At 42.2% G+C, this 17,381-nt stretch overlaps 1 protein-coding gene and 1 long non-coding RNA gene across 2 annotated transcripts in view; one reads left to right on the top strand and one right to left on the bottom strand.

Moving 5' to 3' along the window:
• LOC139024357 (uncharacterized) lies at nt 1-12,579 on the bottom strand. The gene is made up of 3 exons (XR_011475638.1): nt 12,506-12,579; nt 251-390; nt 1-95 (listed from the first exon to the last, which is right to left on the bottom strand). It is a non-coding gene; the product is annotated as an uncharacterized lncRNA (long non-coding RNA).
• Nucleotides 12,513-17,381, top strand: part of LOC112070743 (host cell factor 1) — a 17,079-nt gene continuing 12,210 nt past the window's right edge. The window contains exons 1-3 of the mRNA XM_024138190.2: nt 12,513-12,690; nt 14,208-14,356; nt 14,627-14,787. Coding sequence (XP_023993958.1) covers nt 12,513-12,690; nt 14,208-14,356; nt 14,627-14,787 — 488 coding nt within the window. The remainder of the gene's footprint in view (nt 12,691-14,207; nt 14,357-14,626; nt 14,788-17,381) is intronic.

Here is a 17,381-nt window from a genome sequence, read left to right on the forward strand (position 1 = left end):
ACAGTGTTGGGAAGGGATCACAGCAGTGATTGAATGAGATTATGAGGCACGAGCTGAGGTGTTCAGAGGCTTGACCAGTGCAGGACAGGATTTGACTGATTAGACAAAAGACAACAACACAACACACAGTTACACAAAAMAACTAAGAATGAGTTAGTCSAAGAAAGGAGTAAAATCACTGATGTGTAATAATGTGATTGTGATTGACTCTACATACAGTAAATGAGAGAACATTGATAGGGGTCCTCACAGTGGTTGGAGGGGAAACATTTAATGTGCCAGTGGATGAGCGGGTACATGAGACGTGGCTTCAGTTCATGTCAGGAGAGAGTTGACGATGGTAGTGGAGCTGTCATCACCTCTTAATCAGGGAACAGGTGGGGGACTTTGCTGTAAATACAAACAGCAGATACATTCCATTGTAACTGCGCCATCGTAGGTTTGAACAATGAGTTTTTTTTTACCGCAGTTAAACTCGTACATCTCAAAATTCTTAAAGTCAGACACAGACCGTGCATCTCGCCCACTTGACACATCAAAGTATCCCAAGGAACGTTCCTGAGTAAAARCCTGATCATCCACATACCTGACGATAACTGACAACTGCAAGCAGACTGGTGGCACCATTAAGTCCCAGAGCAGTGGGGCAATTTTTACCCCCTGGGGCCTGGAGTTTTTCCTTATATGTTAACCTAACCAGGAAAACTCTGGGCCTTATGTATGACAGTGATTAATCAGTTGTAAAAAGGTTTGATATTTACATTTACATTCTCCCATGATATGGACTATGAAGCGACTAGTTTTTCCTAATTAGGTCACATGGTTTTAAAAAACTCCTGGCCTGCGGGGGGGGGGGGGGGCCCTGCACACCCTGCCCTCGACTGCAGCTCACCTTATATTGCTTCATATAAATCCTATATTTAGACTAGATTAGGGGTTTCTCTACCCCAGCACGCACTGGCAACCAACGATAGCAGTAAACTCACAGGCTCCAGCTTGATTTACACCATGTTTGCATCATACAGCCTTTGCAACTGTGCCTATATAAAAATACTCACAGTATCACTATTATGTTAATTGATTAAATTCCAGTTAATCATTTTGGATTAAAAAAATGTTATAGGCAGCCTACAGCCAATTTTGAAATAAACTAAATTTGATCACATTCACATTTCGCCTTGACACACAATTGACTGTAAATACCATTAGTTTACCCTGACCAGATGGACAGCTGTATGCAGCTGCTTCTTATTAGTAGCCTACAGTTGATCAGACTGAAAATAGTCTTGTTTTCATCCATACAGCATGTCAGATTTCTTAATGTTTAGGTGTAGCCTAGGCTGCTGAAACATTTATGCAGTGGTGCAAAGTACTTAAGTAAAAAATACTTTCAAGTATTACTTAAGTCGTTTTTGGGGTATCTATTTTTGACAACTTTTACTTCACTACTTCCTGAAGAAAATAATGTACTTTTTACGCCATACATTTTCCCTGACAACCAAAAGTACCACAAAAGTTCCGTTTTGAATGCTTAGCAAAACAGACTTATCAGAGAACATCCTGGTCATGCTACTGCTCTGATCTGGCGGACTCACTAACACACATGCGTCGTTTGTAAATTATGTTTGAGTGTTGAAGTGTACGCCTGGCAATCTGTAAATGATGTTGCTGAGTGTTGGAGTGTCCCTGGCTATGCTGTAATGATGTCTGAGTGTTGGAGTGTTCCCTTGGCTATCTGTAAATGAATGTCTGATGTTTGGAGTGTCCCCTGGCTATCTGTATAATCTGAGTGTTGGAGTGTCCCTGGCTATCTGTAAATGATGTCTGAGTAGTGGAGTGTGCCCCTGCTATCTGTAATGATTCTGGTGTTGGAGTTTCCCTGGCTATCTGTAATGATGTCTGAGTGTTGGAGTGTGCCCCTGGCTATCTGTAATGATGTCTGAGTGTTGGAGTGTTCCCTGGCTATCTGTAATGTATGTCTGAGTGTTGGAGTGGCCCCTGGCTATCTGTAAATGATGTCTGAGTGTTGGAGTGTTCCCTGGCTATCTGTAAATGATGTCTGAGTGTTGAGTGGGCCCTGGCTATCTGTATTGATGTTGGAGTGTGCCCTGGCTATCTGTAATGATGTCTGTAGTGTTGGAGTGTCCCCTGGCTATCTGTAATGATGTCTGAGTTTGTCCCTGCTATCTGTAATGATGTCTGAGTGTTGGAGTTGCCCTGGCTATCTGTAATGATGTCTGAGTGTTGGAGTGTTGCCCTGGCTATCTGTAATGATGTCTAGTGTTGGAGTGTGCCCTGGCTATCTGTAATGATGTCTTGAGTGTTGGAGTGTCCTGCTATCTGTAAATATGTTGAGTGTGGAGTTTCCCTGGCTATCTGTTAAATGATGTCTGAAGTGTTGGAGTGGTCCCTGGCTATCTTGATGATTGTCTGAGGGTTGGAGTGTCCCCTGGCTATCTGTAATGATGTGCTGAGTTGTTGGAGGTGTCGCCCTGGCTATCTGTAATGATGTCTGAGTGTTGGAGTGTGTCCCTCGCTATCTGTAAGATGTCTGAGTGTTGGAGTGTCCCCTGGCTATCTGTAAATGATGTCTGAGTGTTGAGTGTCCCTCTGGCTATCTGTAATTGTTCTGAGTGTTGGAGTGTTCCCTGGCTATCTGTAATTATGATGTCTGAGTGTTGGAGTGTTCCCTGCTATCTGTAATGATGTCTGAGTGTTAGTGTTCCCTGGCTTCTGTAATCGATGTCTGAGTGTTGGAGTGTTCCCCTGGCTATCTGTAAATATGCTGAGTGTTGGAGTGTTCCCCTGGCTATCTGTAATGATGTCTGAGTCGTTGGGAGATGTCGCCCCTGGCTATCTGTAAATTATCTGAGTGTTCGACCCTGGCTATCTGTAAATGATGTCTGAGTTTGGAGTGTTCCCCTGGCATCTTAAATGAGTGTTGAGTGTTCCCTGGCTATCTGTAAATTATGTCTGAGTGTTGAGTGTGTCCCCTGGCTATCTTAAAGATGTCGATGTTGGATGTTCCCCTGGCTACTGAAATGATGTGAGTGTTGGAGTGTCCCTTGCTATCTGTAAATTATGTTTGAGTGTTGGAGTGTTCCCTGGCTTCTGTAAATGATGTCTGAGTGTTGGGTTCCCCTGGCTATCTGTAAATGATGTCTGAGTTTGGAGTGTTCCCTGGCTATCTGTAATGATGTCTGTGTTGAGTGTCCCCTGGCTATCTGGTAATGATGTCTGGTGTTGAGTGTTCCCCTGGCTATCTGTAATGATGTCTGAGTGTTGGAGTGTTCCCTGGCTATCTGTAATGATGTCTGAGTGTTGGGTGTCCCCTGGCTATCTGTAATGAGTCTGATGTTGGAGTGTTCCCCTGGCTATCTGTAATGATGTCTGAGTGTGGAGTGTTCCCCTGGTATCTGTAATATGTCTGAGTGTTGGAGTTCCCCTGGGTATCTGTAATGATGTCTGAGTGTTGGAGTGTTCCCCTGGCTATCTGTAATGATGTCTGAGTGTTGGAGTTTCCCCTGGCTATCTGTAATGATGTCTGAGTGTTGGAGTGTTCCCCTGGCTATCTGTAATGATGTCTGATGTTGGAGTGTGCCCCTGGTTATCTGTAATGATGTCTGAGTGTTGGAGTGTCCCCTGGCTATCTGTAATGATGTCTGAGTGTGGAGGTGCCGCTGGTTATCTGTATGATGTCTGAGTGTTGGAGTGTCCCTGGTTATCTGTAATGATGTCTGAGTTGTGGAGTGTGCCCTGGCTATTGTATGAGTGTCTGAGTGTTGGATGTTCCCTGGCTATCTGTATGATGTCTGAGTGTTGGAGTGTGCCTTGAGTGTATCTTGTAATGATGTCTGAGTGTTGGAGTGTTCCCCTGGCTGTCTGTAATGATGTCTGAGTGTTGGAGTGTGCCCCTGGCTATCTGTAATGATGTCTGAGTGTTGGAGTGTTCCCCTGGCTAAAAAACAAGAACATGGTACCATCTGGTTTACTTTATGTAAGGAATTTGAAATGATTTATAGTTTTACTTTGGATACTTAAGTATATTTTACCAATGACATTTACTTTTGATACTTAAATATATTTAAAACCAAATACCTTTCTACTTTTACTCAGGTAGTATTTTACTGGGTGACTTTCCTTTTTACTTGAGTCATTTTCTATTAAGSTATCTTTCCTTTTAATCAAGTATGACAATTGGGTACTTTTTCCACTGTGTATATATTTTTTTGGGAGGCTTGCCTGTTTTACACGTATTAATACGAGTCACATATCAGTTTGCAAACAATGTAAAATATATATATATATAATTGATTTAATAAAGCCGCATGGGAACATGGTCTCTTTTTTGTTTTCTTTGAGTAAGGCAGCTCCAAAATGCAGGTGTTTCAGCCTAGCTCAGTGCTTTCTGTGGTGGTGGGGCAAGCCAGCATAAAATAGAAGCGTTGCGCCGTGATTGTCTCAGTGTTCTGTCACTCATGGGGACACTAAGTCACCGTCAAGTCTATGTCCTTATTAAAGGTAGACATGGAAAATGTCAGCCCTTCGGGTCCTGCCATAGAGTTACATTACAAGTGCCCATCCATGAAGGCTCAAGGTCATTGGCCACAGATAAAATTACATCAAATAACATTATATCTACAGTAGCTTTGATTGGACGGATCATGTCAACATCTTACTTTCAAAATCTTAGCTAGCAGTCATGATGAATCAAGTCAACAATCTACTGGCAAATCCTTTTCAATCCTTGTCATATGAAGAGAAATTACAGATAAAACGTATCGGTGATCATCGGCCATTGGACATAAACATTKCACAACAAYTTGGAAATCGCAAATTCAACAATGAGTGGCTTGGATGGAATCGGTGACAGTGGCTAACTACAAGCATTGCAACTGGGAAGTCGGGAATAAACGAACTCCGACTGGGAAAATACATTTTGAACGGTCATCCAACTCGGAATTGTAAATCCGGCCTCTTTCTCTTTGTTTGATGACAAAATTTGCCCACGAAGGACCGCCGTGCCACCCTCCTGTTCAAGTGTGCACATCACAACAAGGTGAGTTCAAAAATGTATTGTATGCTGCTTCATAAATGATGTAATATGCCAGGGAGATATGTATACTGTAGCTAAGAAAGTAATACTAAGTGTATGTTGTGTAMTAAGCTGTTAGTAGCCCATGTGCCTCACTCTAATAATTTGGTCTATTTTCACCTCTTAATTTCGCCTACTGTTCTGACTTGGTGGTGCACATTAACCTGTTTTTGAGAAATGTAATCATTGAATATTGTAAGAGCTTTCATTGTCTGCTTATATGCCCCCTTTTTTATCCTACAGTTCTGACTTGGTGTACAGGGAGAACAATGTAAGAAACAGCCCATGTTCTGAATTCTGTCACTGTACATTTCAAAAGTGCTGAACAAATAGTTATATTGACTACGTCCATCCTAGCTCGCTCATGTCTTAATCGAAATTACGGATTGCCTCTTATCCGCTTGTCGTCTCCTTATGCCAGTTTGTTCATCTCAATTGTCAGTAGAAACCACATTTGTTTAAGCAAGTCAGCCATATCAGCTATGTTTTATCCTTCTCGTCGGACTCGTTAAAGGAAAAAGGGGACCAGTYCGCGGTTTTCTGAAGTCCGGAAGTTATTTTCGGTCATAAGAGACGGTAGCAGCAACATGTATACATTAAGTTAAAAAAATAAGTTACAAAAAAAAATATAAAAAAATTGCACAATTGGTTGGGAGAATGTAAAACGTCAGCCATCTTCTTCGGCGCCATCTTGTTGAATCAGGGTGCCTGTAGTGACGCCTCTAGCACTGAGATGCTGCATCACTCGGGAGCCCATTAGCAAAGAGAAAGAGCAAGTGAGCCAGCTGCACTGTGATTTTAATTTTATTGTGGAGGGGTTTTATTCGTTTTTAAAAAATAATGTTAAGATCCCAATTTAATTTAAACGTTGTAACATTGACACCTCTCATTGTGCTCAATTCCATTTCAATTACAGTCAATTCAAAAAGTAAACCAAACTCCAATTGGAATTTCAGTGTACTTCCTAAATTGACTGGAATTGAAATGGAATTGATCCCAACCCTGGTTTGCACTGGGATGTGACACATGTCCCAGTGTGTCACATCCATGACTCCTAGGTGTTCCAGGTGCTTCAAGACCAGTCTGAAAGCCTCATCTACTCTCAATGTATCTTCCTCTCCTTTRTCCTCACCATTCCTTCCACAAACCTCCTCAATAATCCATAGACTCAATCCAACTTGTAAGTCGCTCTGGATAAGAGCGTCTGCTAAATGACTTAAATGTAAAATGTAAATGTAGACTCCTTATCAGACATTCTGTCAAAGATGTGTCGGTCCACTGGAAAGACACATACCACTGCCCTCCTCACCCCATACTCTGTCCTCCTTCCCATATTCTCCCCCATAGTGACACGAGAACAGACCCCCAGATCTCCATGACGTGTGTTGGGGCCTCTGGGACCCAGACCTCCTTTCCATGTGGTGGAGCCTCTGGGACCGTTATGGTTGGGTCTTTCACTAGCCAGTTGTCTACGCGCCAGTTCACCGTACTCATCGTCAGATATCTCATAACCCAGGGTCAAGGTTCACAGCTCATCTCCATGAGGGTTGCAGTCAGGATGGTTTTAGTTTTATTCGTTCAGTGCCCCCCCAGAGAGGACCAAACATCTTGGTTGTGTTCATTTGCCACACAAAAAAATAGAAGAAAGTGGAATGAAACAGAGACTGGGGACATGTCCAAGAAACAGCACATTTTACTCATTTTCAAAACATTTTGTTGTGATGTGCCCTTCAGAGGTAACCCTGCTTGCCCAGGTATAAATCAGTCACTGATATTAAATGGCCACAACTAAAAACAACATAACCTGACTGCATTCCTCAAAACCTAGAGTTGTCTACCTCTGCTCTAAACCCAACCATGTTGCCACTGGTTACCAGATGGACTTTGTCCTACTTTAGCAGTTACCTAACATAGTCCCTCTCTCTGGAATAACCCTGCCAGGCTTGCCCTCTATGGAATAACCCTGCCAGGCTTGCCCTCTATGGAATAACCCTGCCAGGCTTGCCCTCTATGGAATAACCCTGCCAGGCTGGCCCTCTATGGAATAACCCTGCCAGGCTTGCCCTCTATGGAATAACCCTGCCAGGCTTGCCAAGCCATGGAATAGTTGTTAATGCGTGCAATGAGCTTTTCCTCCACAAGATGGCGCTCTGTGAGGAAGGCAGAATACAGGCCGGCGAGCTGCTTCCCTCTTCAAGATGGCGCTCTGTGAGGAAGGCAGAATACAGACCTGTTTTCCTCTGAAAGCCGGTCTGTAACTTCGCCGGTCTGTAACTTTGTAAGCTGCTCTTTCATGTCACAATTTGAACTTGAATTTAACTGTAATAACGGTATTATTGTTTAATGGCATGATGACATTTTTTGTTTTTAAATATGCATTTACAGTGCCTTCGTAAACTATTAAGACCCCTTGACTTTTTCCACATTTTGTTATGTTACAGCCTTATTCTAAAATTGATAAAATATTTTTTCCCCCTCATCAATCTACACACAATGCCCCATAATGATGAAGCAAAAACATTTTTAGCAAATTTAGCAAAAAAGCTAATTTAGCAAGAAAAGTTTACAGAAATACCTTATTTACATAAGTATTCAGAAATTGAGCTCAGGTGCGTCCTGTTTCCATTGATCATCCATTAAATGTTTATACAACTTAATTGGAGTCCACCTGTGGTAAATTCAATTGATTGGACATGATTTGGAAAGGCACACACCTGTCTATATAAGGTCCCACAGTTAAACAGTGCATGTCAGAGCAAAAACCAAGCAATGAAGTCAAAGGAATTGTCCGTAGAGCTCCGAGACAGGATTGTGTCGAGGCGCAGATTTGGGGAAGGGTACCAAAAAATGTCTGCAGCATTGAAGGTCCCCAAGAACACATTGGCCTCCATCATTCTTAAATGGAAGAAGTTTGGAACGCTAGAGCTGGCCGCCTGGCCAAACTGAGCAATCGGGGGAGAAGGGCCTTGGTCAGGGAGGTGACCAAGTACCCGATGGTCACTCTGACAGAGCTCTAGAGTTCCTCTGTGGAGATGGGAGAACCTTCCAGAAGGACAACCATCTCTGCAGCGCTCCACCAATCAGGCCTTTTTTGGTAGAGTGGCCAGACAGAAGCCACTCCTCAGTAAAAGGCACATGACAGTCCGCTTGCAGTTTGCCAAAAGGAAGCATGTTGGTGGCAGCATGATGCTGTGGGGATGTGTTTCAGCGGCAGGGACTGGGAGACTAGTCAGGATCAAGGCAAATATGAAGAGAGCAAAGTACAGAGAGATCCTTGATGAAAACCTGCTCCAGAGCGCTCAGGACCTCAGACTAGAGTGAAGATTCACCTTCCAACAGGACAACGATCCTGAGCACACAGCCACGACAATGCAGGAGTGGCTTCGGGAAAAGTCTCTGAATGTCCTTGAGCTGTCCAGCCAAAGCCCGGACTTGAACCCGATCGAACATCTCTGGAGAGACCTGAAAATAGCTGTGCAGCAACGCTCCCAATCCAACCTGACAGAGCTTGAGAGGATCTGCAGAGAACAATGGGAGAAACTTCCCAAATACAGGTGTGCCAAGCTTGTAGCGTCATACCCAAGAAGACTCGAGGATGGAATCGCTGCCAAAGGTGCTTAAATTGTTTAAATATATAACATTTACATAAGTATTCAGACCCTTTACTCAGTAATTTAAAAAATAATAATAATCAGCAAGCATTTCTAAAAACCTGTTTTTGATTTGTCATTATGAGGTATTGTGTGTTGATGAGGGTGAAAAAATTATTTAATCCATTGTATAATAAGGCTAGAACATAACAAAATGTGGAAAAAGTCAAGGGGTCTGAATACTTTCCGAAGACATCGTAAGTAGTTTTTGGTTTTCATTGATCTTTCAGATACTGAGATGAACCCACCAAGCGGAGGACCAAAGGAAAGCGATGAGCTTGAATACCATTAATGAGAGGCCAGTGAGAAGCAGAGGACCAGAGGAAAGCGATGAGCTTGACTACCATTAATGAGAGGCCAGTGAGAAGCAGAGGACCAGAAGGAGAGCGATGAGCTTGATTACCATTAATGAGAGGCCAGTGAGAAGCAGAGGACCAGAGGAGAGCGATGAGCTTGACTACCATTAATGAGAGGCCAGTGAGAAGCAGAGAACCAGAGGAGAGCGATGAGCTTGACTACCATTAATGAGAGGCCAGTGAGAAGCAGAGGACCAGAGGAGAGCGATGAGCTTGAATACCATTAATGAGAGGCCAGTGAGAAGCAGAGGACAGAGGAAAGCGATGAGCTTGACAACCTTTCAGGAGAGGCCAGTGAGGACCAGAGGAGAGCGATGAGCTTGACACCTTTCAGGAGAGGCCAGTGAGGACCAGAGGAGAGCGATGAGCTTGACTACCATTAATGAGAGGCCAGTGAGAAGCAGAGGACCAGAGGAAAGCGATGAGCTTGACTACCATTAATGAGAGGCCAGTGGAAAGCAGAGGACCAGAGGAAAGCGATGAGCTTGACTACCATTAATGAGAAGGCCAGTGAGAAGCAGAGGACCAGAGGAGAGCGATGAGCTTGACTACCATTAATGAGAGGCCAGTGAGAAGCAGAGGACCAGAGGAGAGCAATGAGCTTGACAACCTTTCATGAGAGGCCAGTGAGAAGCAGAGGACCAGAGGAGAGCGATGAGCTTGACAACCTTTCATGAGAGGCCATATAGTCAAACCAACACACCCAGACCAACCTAAACCCACAGCTAACATCCTAGCCTTCGGGGGTTTGACAGAAATCATAATAATAATTAAAAATAAAATTAGCTTACCGGCCCAGTACACACTGCAATACATATACACACATTCCATTTAATTAGAAATACTGAAGCTTTGATTACTTGAATCAGCTGTGTAGTTCTAGGGCAAAAAAACAAAATGTGCAACCGGGTTTGGTAAACCCTGCCCTAGACCACAACACATCACMAGTTCTCAACACCAAATCATTGTTCACAATTTGTATAAAATCCTTTTTTAGTATTCACAATGTATCTTTTAGATAATTCAAAAAATGTATGTCAAGGTTTTCATGAAATATGCCAGTTACAAATAGCCTAAGAGTTGGATTTTTTAAAATTTTTACTATAATTTACGAATATAAAGTCTACCGTATAGACTGCTTGAGGTAACAAAGTAGAGTTATTTAGCTATTAATGTGAATTATTTGTCTGATGTCATGATTTTGTTATCAAGAGTAATTCAATTGTTATACTTTATTTTAAAACATGGCCCACAATGTACTTGATCATATTTGGGGTACAGGCCTTCAACTGTCCTAGGGTCCTGACACTCAGGGGCGATTTTCTTTTTTTACTATCAAACTAGGGCAGTAGTCACCTAATGATATAAGTCTGAGTGACACTTGGCTCATGCAATGTAGTGTCCTGTCAACCTTTGCCACCTGTTGTCGTGGGAGCCAGCTGTATTTATATTTTCCCTCAATTTTCTGCATTGGTGTCAGCAGTGGGATGATGGCTGTGTCACTGTTGCATTGTATTTTTTTCACACAATAATATGGCTACATAGCCTACTCTACATTAGCATGCAGTTTGTCAGAATGACAATCGTTTCTCCAGGTTCAGTGGTCTTATCAAACTTGTCTTTGAATGAGCAATATATATGATTTTTAATTTCGAAGTTGACCACCAACCATTCTGTAGCAGGTAATCAGTGAGAATTGGTGACAGTGGCCACCGTGCTCGACATCTCTCCACTATCGGTTTATGGAAAGTGGTGTTTGAGGCGGATGAGAAAATGGCGGCTTCCTGGGCGGCATGAGAACATGTAGCTTTTTCTCATTTTTATTTAGAATTATCCCGGGTTCAAATAATTAAATTGAGTCCCGCTCTCGAGACTTCTGATTAAAGTTACAACTTACGAGTAAGTATAATGTGCTAACGATAACGCGACTAACTTTTTTCGCGTTTTATTGTGACGGCTAACGTTATCCGCCATTTTTCTTGAGGGAAGCTAGCTAGCTTGCTAGCAAGGCTAATACAAAAATAACTTATTGATATGAATGCATCAATGAAAGAGACGTTAATAAAGAAGTAAAACTTAATTTCGTTAAATTATTCAATCATGTTAGGATTTATTAAGGTTGTTCTTCATTTATAACTCGCTTCTGTTTATTGGTCAAGAAGGATATTAGCAAGATAACGTTAGCTGTAGACTCCAAGCTGAAAGCTAACATTAGCAAGCTAAGAAATTAGCTGTTAGCATATTTGCTATTTAGCTTAGCCATTTAGCTATCTGGTTTGCATTGGAATGTATTGTATATTCTGGCAGTAACATTATTTTGAATGTTAATTTGCAGCATCCGCTAACGTTAGCTAGCTCACTAGCAAAGATGCTTCACTAACGCGTTAGCTGAGCTAGCGTAAAAAAAAAAATACTGTAGCTTTTTAAGTATGTCAAAATGGCGACACCCAGAACAGAAAGGCATGACATTTTTTTGTCTGGAAGCTAGCTTGTTACCATCACAGTGCAACAACACTGAACACCAATAAACATTGGCTGTAAAATTACAATTACATYTGACAATTGGAGGTTTACTGACTGAAACAAATTGAGAAATAATTTCTGCTCATGAAGAAACATGACAATCAACTGCAATAGTATTTCTCCCGGTATAATAATGTCCAACCATAATGTGTCTTGCAAATTATAATCGGTATTGGGTACATACATTACTCTAAAGGTATCTTAAACAATTAAACTAACAAGCCAGGTTCAGTGCCTAATTTGGCTCTGCCATTTTTTTTAGTCAGGCTGTTTTCTGGATGGTTTGTTTAGTTTGTTAGCTACAAGATGGCGGCACCCATCGAATCGCACCGCCTTGCTTCCTTGGAAATATAACTGCAACACAGAAAATTAATGCGTCAATTTTGAAGAGATTAGCAAAAAATTGTCTCAGAGTTCCACAATTTTGATGGCTGTGCATTCATGTTGTTCCGGATCTACGTTTCATATTTTCTTCTCGGCGTCTAGCTTGCTAAAATGGCGGCTCCCATAGATGMTTTTTTTTGTGCTTCTTCTTGGCTAAATAAGCTTGCGAGCTAGCAACCACAGCCTGGACAAAGTTATATTCTCTATACAATCATCTACAAGTGGTCTTGAACTGGGAACAACGCATACAAATCTTGATGCTATATTTTGTGTCTGAGTGCAGTATTTTAGCAGGACGCGGTTTTTAATCCTGTTAGTTTAGCGTTAACGTTACTGTAGCCAGCTACTGTTAGCTTGTTGTCAGTTAACGTTAGCTTGCTAGTCCTAACGGAAGCTAGCTAACTAGTTAGCTTAGCATTGTTGTACATTAGCAATTTAGCTATATTGGAAAGCTTTTCAAATTGGATTTTTTCCCCTCAAAGAGAAACTGAATCTACCGGCACCATGGCATCTGGGACCTCTGGCTCAGTTCTGCAGCCCCGGTGGAAGCGGGTGTTGGGTTGGTCCGGCCCTGTCCCTCGGCCCCGACACGGACATCGTGCAGTTGCAATCAAAGAATTGATGGTCGTTTTCGGGGGAGGAAATGAAGGAATTGTGGATGAACTGCACGTGTATAACACAGGTAAGATTAATTGTCCCGTGCTTTGTGCATACATTCGGTATTGTTCATAAATAATTGAGTTGCTATGGTACCTAGCTAACAGTTTTAGCAATTGGATACGAACTTGCCCATCGGCTAATTTGTGCTAGTTAGCCATTTCATGGGCTGTAGCGCTAACTAGCAAAATATATTCACCAAGTAGTTATTGCTTTATCCTCTTATGCATGGTCGTTCAACACAGTAKATTACCAATGTACCTCTGTGGTTGTGACAGTGAGTAGTTGGTTAAAGTGTTTGACTCCTGTTTTGCTCATAATGTGCAAGGCAATCATGCGCCAGTGTTGACGTGCCGTGAAATTTAATGGGACCAGTAGCTAGCTCGCTAGTTATGTGGCTAATGGTACCCAGTTGAGTTGCGAAGCCTTTGGCAAAYCCGAACTCGCCCAGTGGAGATTGGAGGGAAACTGCAAAGAGAAATGGCGGGTTAAATTAAAACAACCACGTCACAATATCAACAAAAGCTCTAGCTGCATAATAAACTGAAATATAAACTGATGATTAATCTATGTTCTGCATTTTTAATAAGCATGTATTTGTGAAAATCCACACTAATGGGCATTTCAACGGGTGTGCCAACAACAAAAAATGTAAACAACGCATCCCTTTATTTCTATGGTCTGCCAGTGGTGCAGCATCAGGAATTACTTTACATATTGGCATATTTGATAGAATTCCAGTCATTTCAATTAATGAAATAGACTAACAGGCTGTGTCTTTTGACAGTCGTTAGTTAAGCAGGTTATTGCCAGTGATCGACTTGGACCGAAATAGGTGATGTACTATTTATATTTAGGTGCAGGAATACTTTTGAGCTACTATTCTATAAGGTGCAGTACTCAAGCAGTAGAATAGTGTTGTCACGATACCAACATTTTTACTAATAAGATAACGGACCAAGTTTCAGGATACCACAGTGAAAATTCAGTGGCCTAGCGTCCTGTTCAACCTGTTCCCGGACCCATGTTCCTGCGCTACACAAACTGTCACTGATATTCACACTTGCTCATACAGTATTTGCAAATGCCTACCTGTGATTTCGATGGAGGAATGAATATACATGCATAACGATGCATAGAGAGAAAAGCAGGTGAGCGATGGCTGTAGGGGATGCACTAGCGTATTTACAGCTGTCGCACGTGATATGAGCATGAAAGTGAAGTAGAKATTATTGGACCAGCACATACAAGACTGTTGCTTAGATTCAACAGAATTTATAAACACAACTGACTTTATTAAACATTTTATAACAGGAGCCAGCGGGTTCTTTTAGATCAGTAGGACTGAACATTTTGGTAGTATCATATGAAACGGTACTATGGTATTCTAAAATGTTGGTATCGTGACATTTTTTGGTACTGTGGTACCGGTATACCGTGCAACACAAAGTAGATTTGATTAGCCGGCCTGCCCAAGTCAAGCACTGGTTATTACTTCAGTACCTAGCAGGGTTTATAATCCATAAATTCAATGTGTTCCAGCAACCAATCAGTGGTTCATTCCTGCTGTCCGTGGCGACATCCCGCCTGGCTGTGCTGCGTATGGGTTCGTGTGCGACGGTACCAGGCTGCTGGTGTTCGGAGGGATGGTGGAATATGGCAAATACAGCAACGATCTGTATGAACTGCAGGTACGTGTTCAGCCCACAGAATTAAGCTCTGARAGTTATTTAGTGGGGATTTGGGGTGTAAACACTAAATAGTTTGAGATAAAAATATCTCTATACTAATTTCCATTCATTTTAAACCATAACACACATTCCTTGACCTTTCTATGTTTTGCATAAGATGTGCTTGAATAGGTATAGCCTAATTTAGAGATCTTAGATCTATAGGCACGACTGAGCTTGTTAGTAAGTCGCTGCATTCATGTTGTCGTTTACTGCTGATCTCTCCTCCAGGCCAGTCGCTGGGAGTGGAAGCGTCTGAAACCCAAGTCTCCTAAGAACGGCCCTCCTCCCTGTCCCCGCTTGGGACACAGCTTCTCCCTGGTAGGGAACAAATGCTTCCTGTTCGGAGGACTGGCTAACGATAGTGAGGACCCCAAGAACAACATCCCCAGGTATGCATCATCAATATATATTATCCACCAAGAACCACACCCCCAGGTATGCATCATCAATATATATTATCCACCAAGAACCACACCCCCAGGTATGCATCATCAATATATATTATCCACCAAGAACCACACCCCCAGGTATGTGTGTACTGTGTCGTCTAAAGTGCATTCGGTGAGTGTTCAGACCCCTCTACTTTTTTCACGTTTTGTTACTGAACAGCCTTTTTCTAAAAATATATATTAAATAGTTTCCCCCCCCTCGTCAATCTACACACAATACCCCAAAATGACAAAGTAAAAACAGGTTTATAGAATAAAATAAAAAATGTATATAAAAAAAAATATATACTGAAATATGATATTTTCGTAAGTATTCAGACCCTTTACTCAGTACTTTGTTGAAGCACATTTGTCATCGATTACAGCCTCGAGTCTTCTTAGGTATGATGCTACAAGCCTGGCACACCTGTATTTGTGTAGTTTCTCCCATTCTTCTCTGCAGATCCTCTCAAGCTCTGTCAGGTTGGWTGGGGAGCGTRGCTGCACAGCTATTTTCAGGTCTCTCCAGAGATGTTCGATCGGGTTCAACTCCGGGCTCTGGCTGGACAGCTCAAGGACATTCAGAGACTTTTCCCGAAGCCACTCCTGCATTGTCTTGGCTGTGTGCTTAGGGTCGTTGTCCTGTTGGAAGGTGAACCTTTGCCCCAGTCTGAGGTCCTGAGCACTCTGGAGCAGGTTTTCATCAAGGATCTCTCTGTACTTTGCTCCGTTCAATATTTGGTTTGATCCTGACTTGTCTCCCAGTCCCTGCCTCTGAAAAACATCCCCACAGCATGATGATGCTGCCTCCACCACCATGCTTCACCGTAGGGWTGGTGCCAGGTTTCCTCCATACATGTTGCTTGGCATTCAGGCCAAAGAGTCCTATCTTGGTTTCATCAGACCAGAGAATCTTGTTTCTCATGTTCTGAGAGTCTTTAGGTGCCTTTTGGCAAACTGAGTGGCGGCTTRRGTCTGGCAACTGTACCATAAAGGCCTGATTGGTGGAGTGCTGCAGWGATAGGAGAACCTTCAAGAGAGACAACCATCTCCACAGAGGAACTCTAGAGCTCTGTCAGTGACCTTTGGGTTCTTGGTCACCTCCCTGACCAAGGCCCTTCTCCCCTGATTGTTCAGTTTGGCCGGGCGGCCAYCTCTTGGAAGAATCTTGGTGGTTCCGAACTTTTTCCGTTTAAGATTGGTGGAGGTCGCTGTGTTCTTGGGGACCTTCAATGCTGCAGAAATGTTTTGTTATTCTTCCCCAGATCTGCGGACAATTCCTTCAACCTCATGACAAGAGGATGCTCACCCGGAAGTGGCTCTCCTAGTGGCTGGGGACTTTAATGCAGGAAAACTTAAATGTTTTTCCTCCCCATTTCTACAAGCATGTTACATGTTCAATCAGAGGAGACAAAAAACTCCAGACCACCTTTACAACACACACAGAGACGCGTACAAAGCTCTCCCTCGCCCTTCATTTGGCAAATCTGACCATAATTCTATCCTCCTGATTCCGGCTTACATGTATAAACTCAAGCAGGAAGTACCAGCGACTCGCTAAATGCCAAAGTGGTCTGATGAGCTAATCGACAGACTGGAGTATATTCCGTGGTTCATCCGATGGCATTGAGGAATATACCGCACCAGTCACCGGCTTCATCAACAAGTGCATCGCCAATGTTGTCCTCACATTGACCGTGCATACATAACCAAACCAGAGGCCATGGATTACAGGTAGTTTATTTATAATAATTTTTAAAAACTTGGTCGACCAAAAGTCTGTTCTTTCGACCAGTCAATTTGGTTGAACATTTTAAACGTGTATTTTTCCATATAGACACACCTTATGCGGTTTTAATAAAAATCAACTATATGCATTGATCTTGTCTGATGCTTTATGCTGTTTGATTAAATAAGACACAAATGTGAGCCCAAGATCTAGATATCCAGAGAAAATAAGAGAGAGAAAACGTAATCTGACCCTCCCCTTCCTGCTGGCTTTCACAGATTCTGCCATTACTCTCCAGAAGTTGCCTGTCATGGGCTATATAAACAACTGGCAACCTTTCTGATGTTTAGTGCCAATTTCTTACAATTACGACCGATCTGTTTGCCAGTAATGGTTTTCATATGCACGTTTTTGTGGAACAGTTTCATTTAATTTATAATAATGTGTTCATATCTTAAACTCCTTGTCATGTGGTTAAGCAACATTTTATCTAAATGAAAATGATACAAACATAAAAAGTAACCTCTATTGCCGTTGCCAACTATGTAAATATAGTCTACATAAAGCCAACAAATAAAAACATTGCAGCCTGCAGGTAGAAAATATAATGATATAAAAATAAATATCCTATAAATCACATTGGCTGCGCATGGCCTGTCTACAATGAACTTGAAACGTTTCAACTATTAACTTGGGTCCGGCTTGATGCACCTAAATATAAACAGTACCAGCACCCAAAATGACTATCAAAACCTATTTCAGTCCAAGTCGAGCACTGATAAGAAGTAATCAGGTTGGCCTATTTTACAACGTTTTCCACTAGATC

Source organism: Salvelinus sp. IW2-2015, unplaced genomic scaffold, assembly GCF_002910315.2.
Source record: "Salvelinus sp. IW2-2015 unplaced genomic scaffold, ASM291031v2 Un_scaffold1411, whole genome shotgun sequence".
NCBI classification, from domain to species: Eukaryota; Metazoa; Chordata; class Actinopteri; order Salmoniformes; family Salmonidae; genus Salvelinus; species Salvelinus sp. IW2-2015.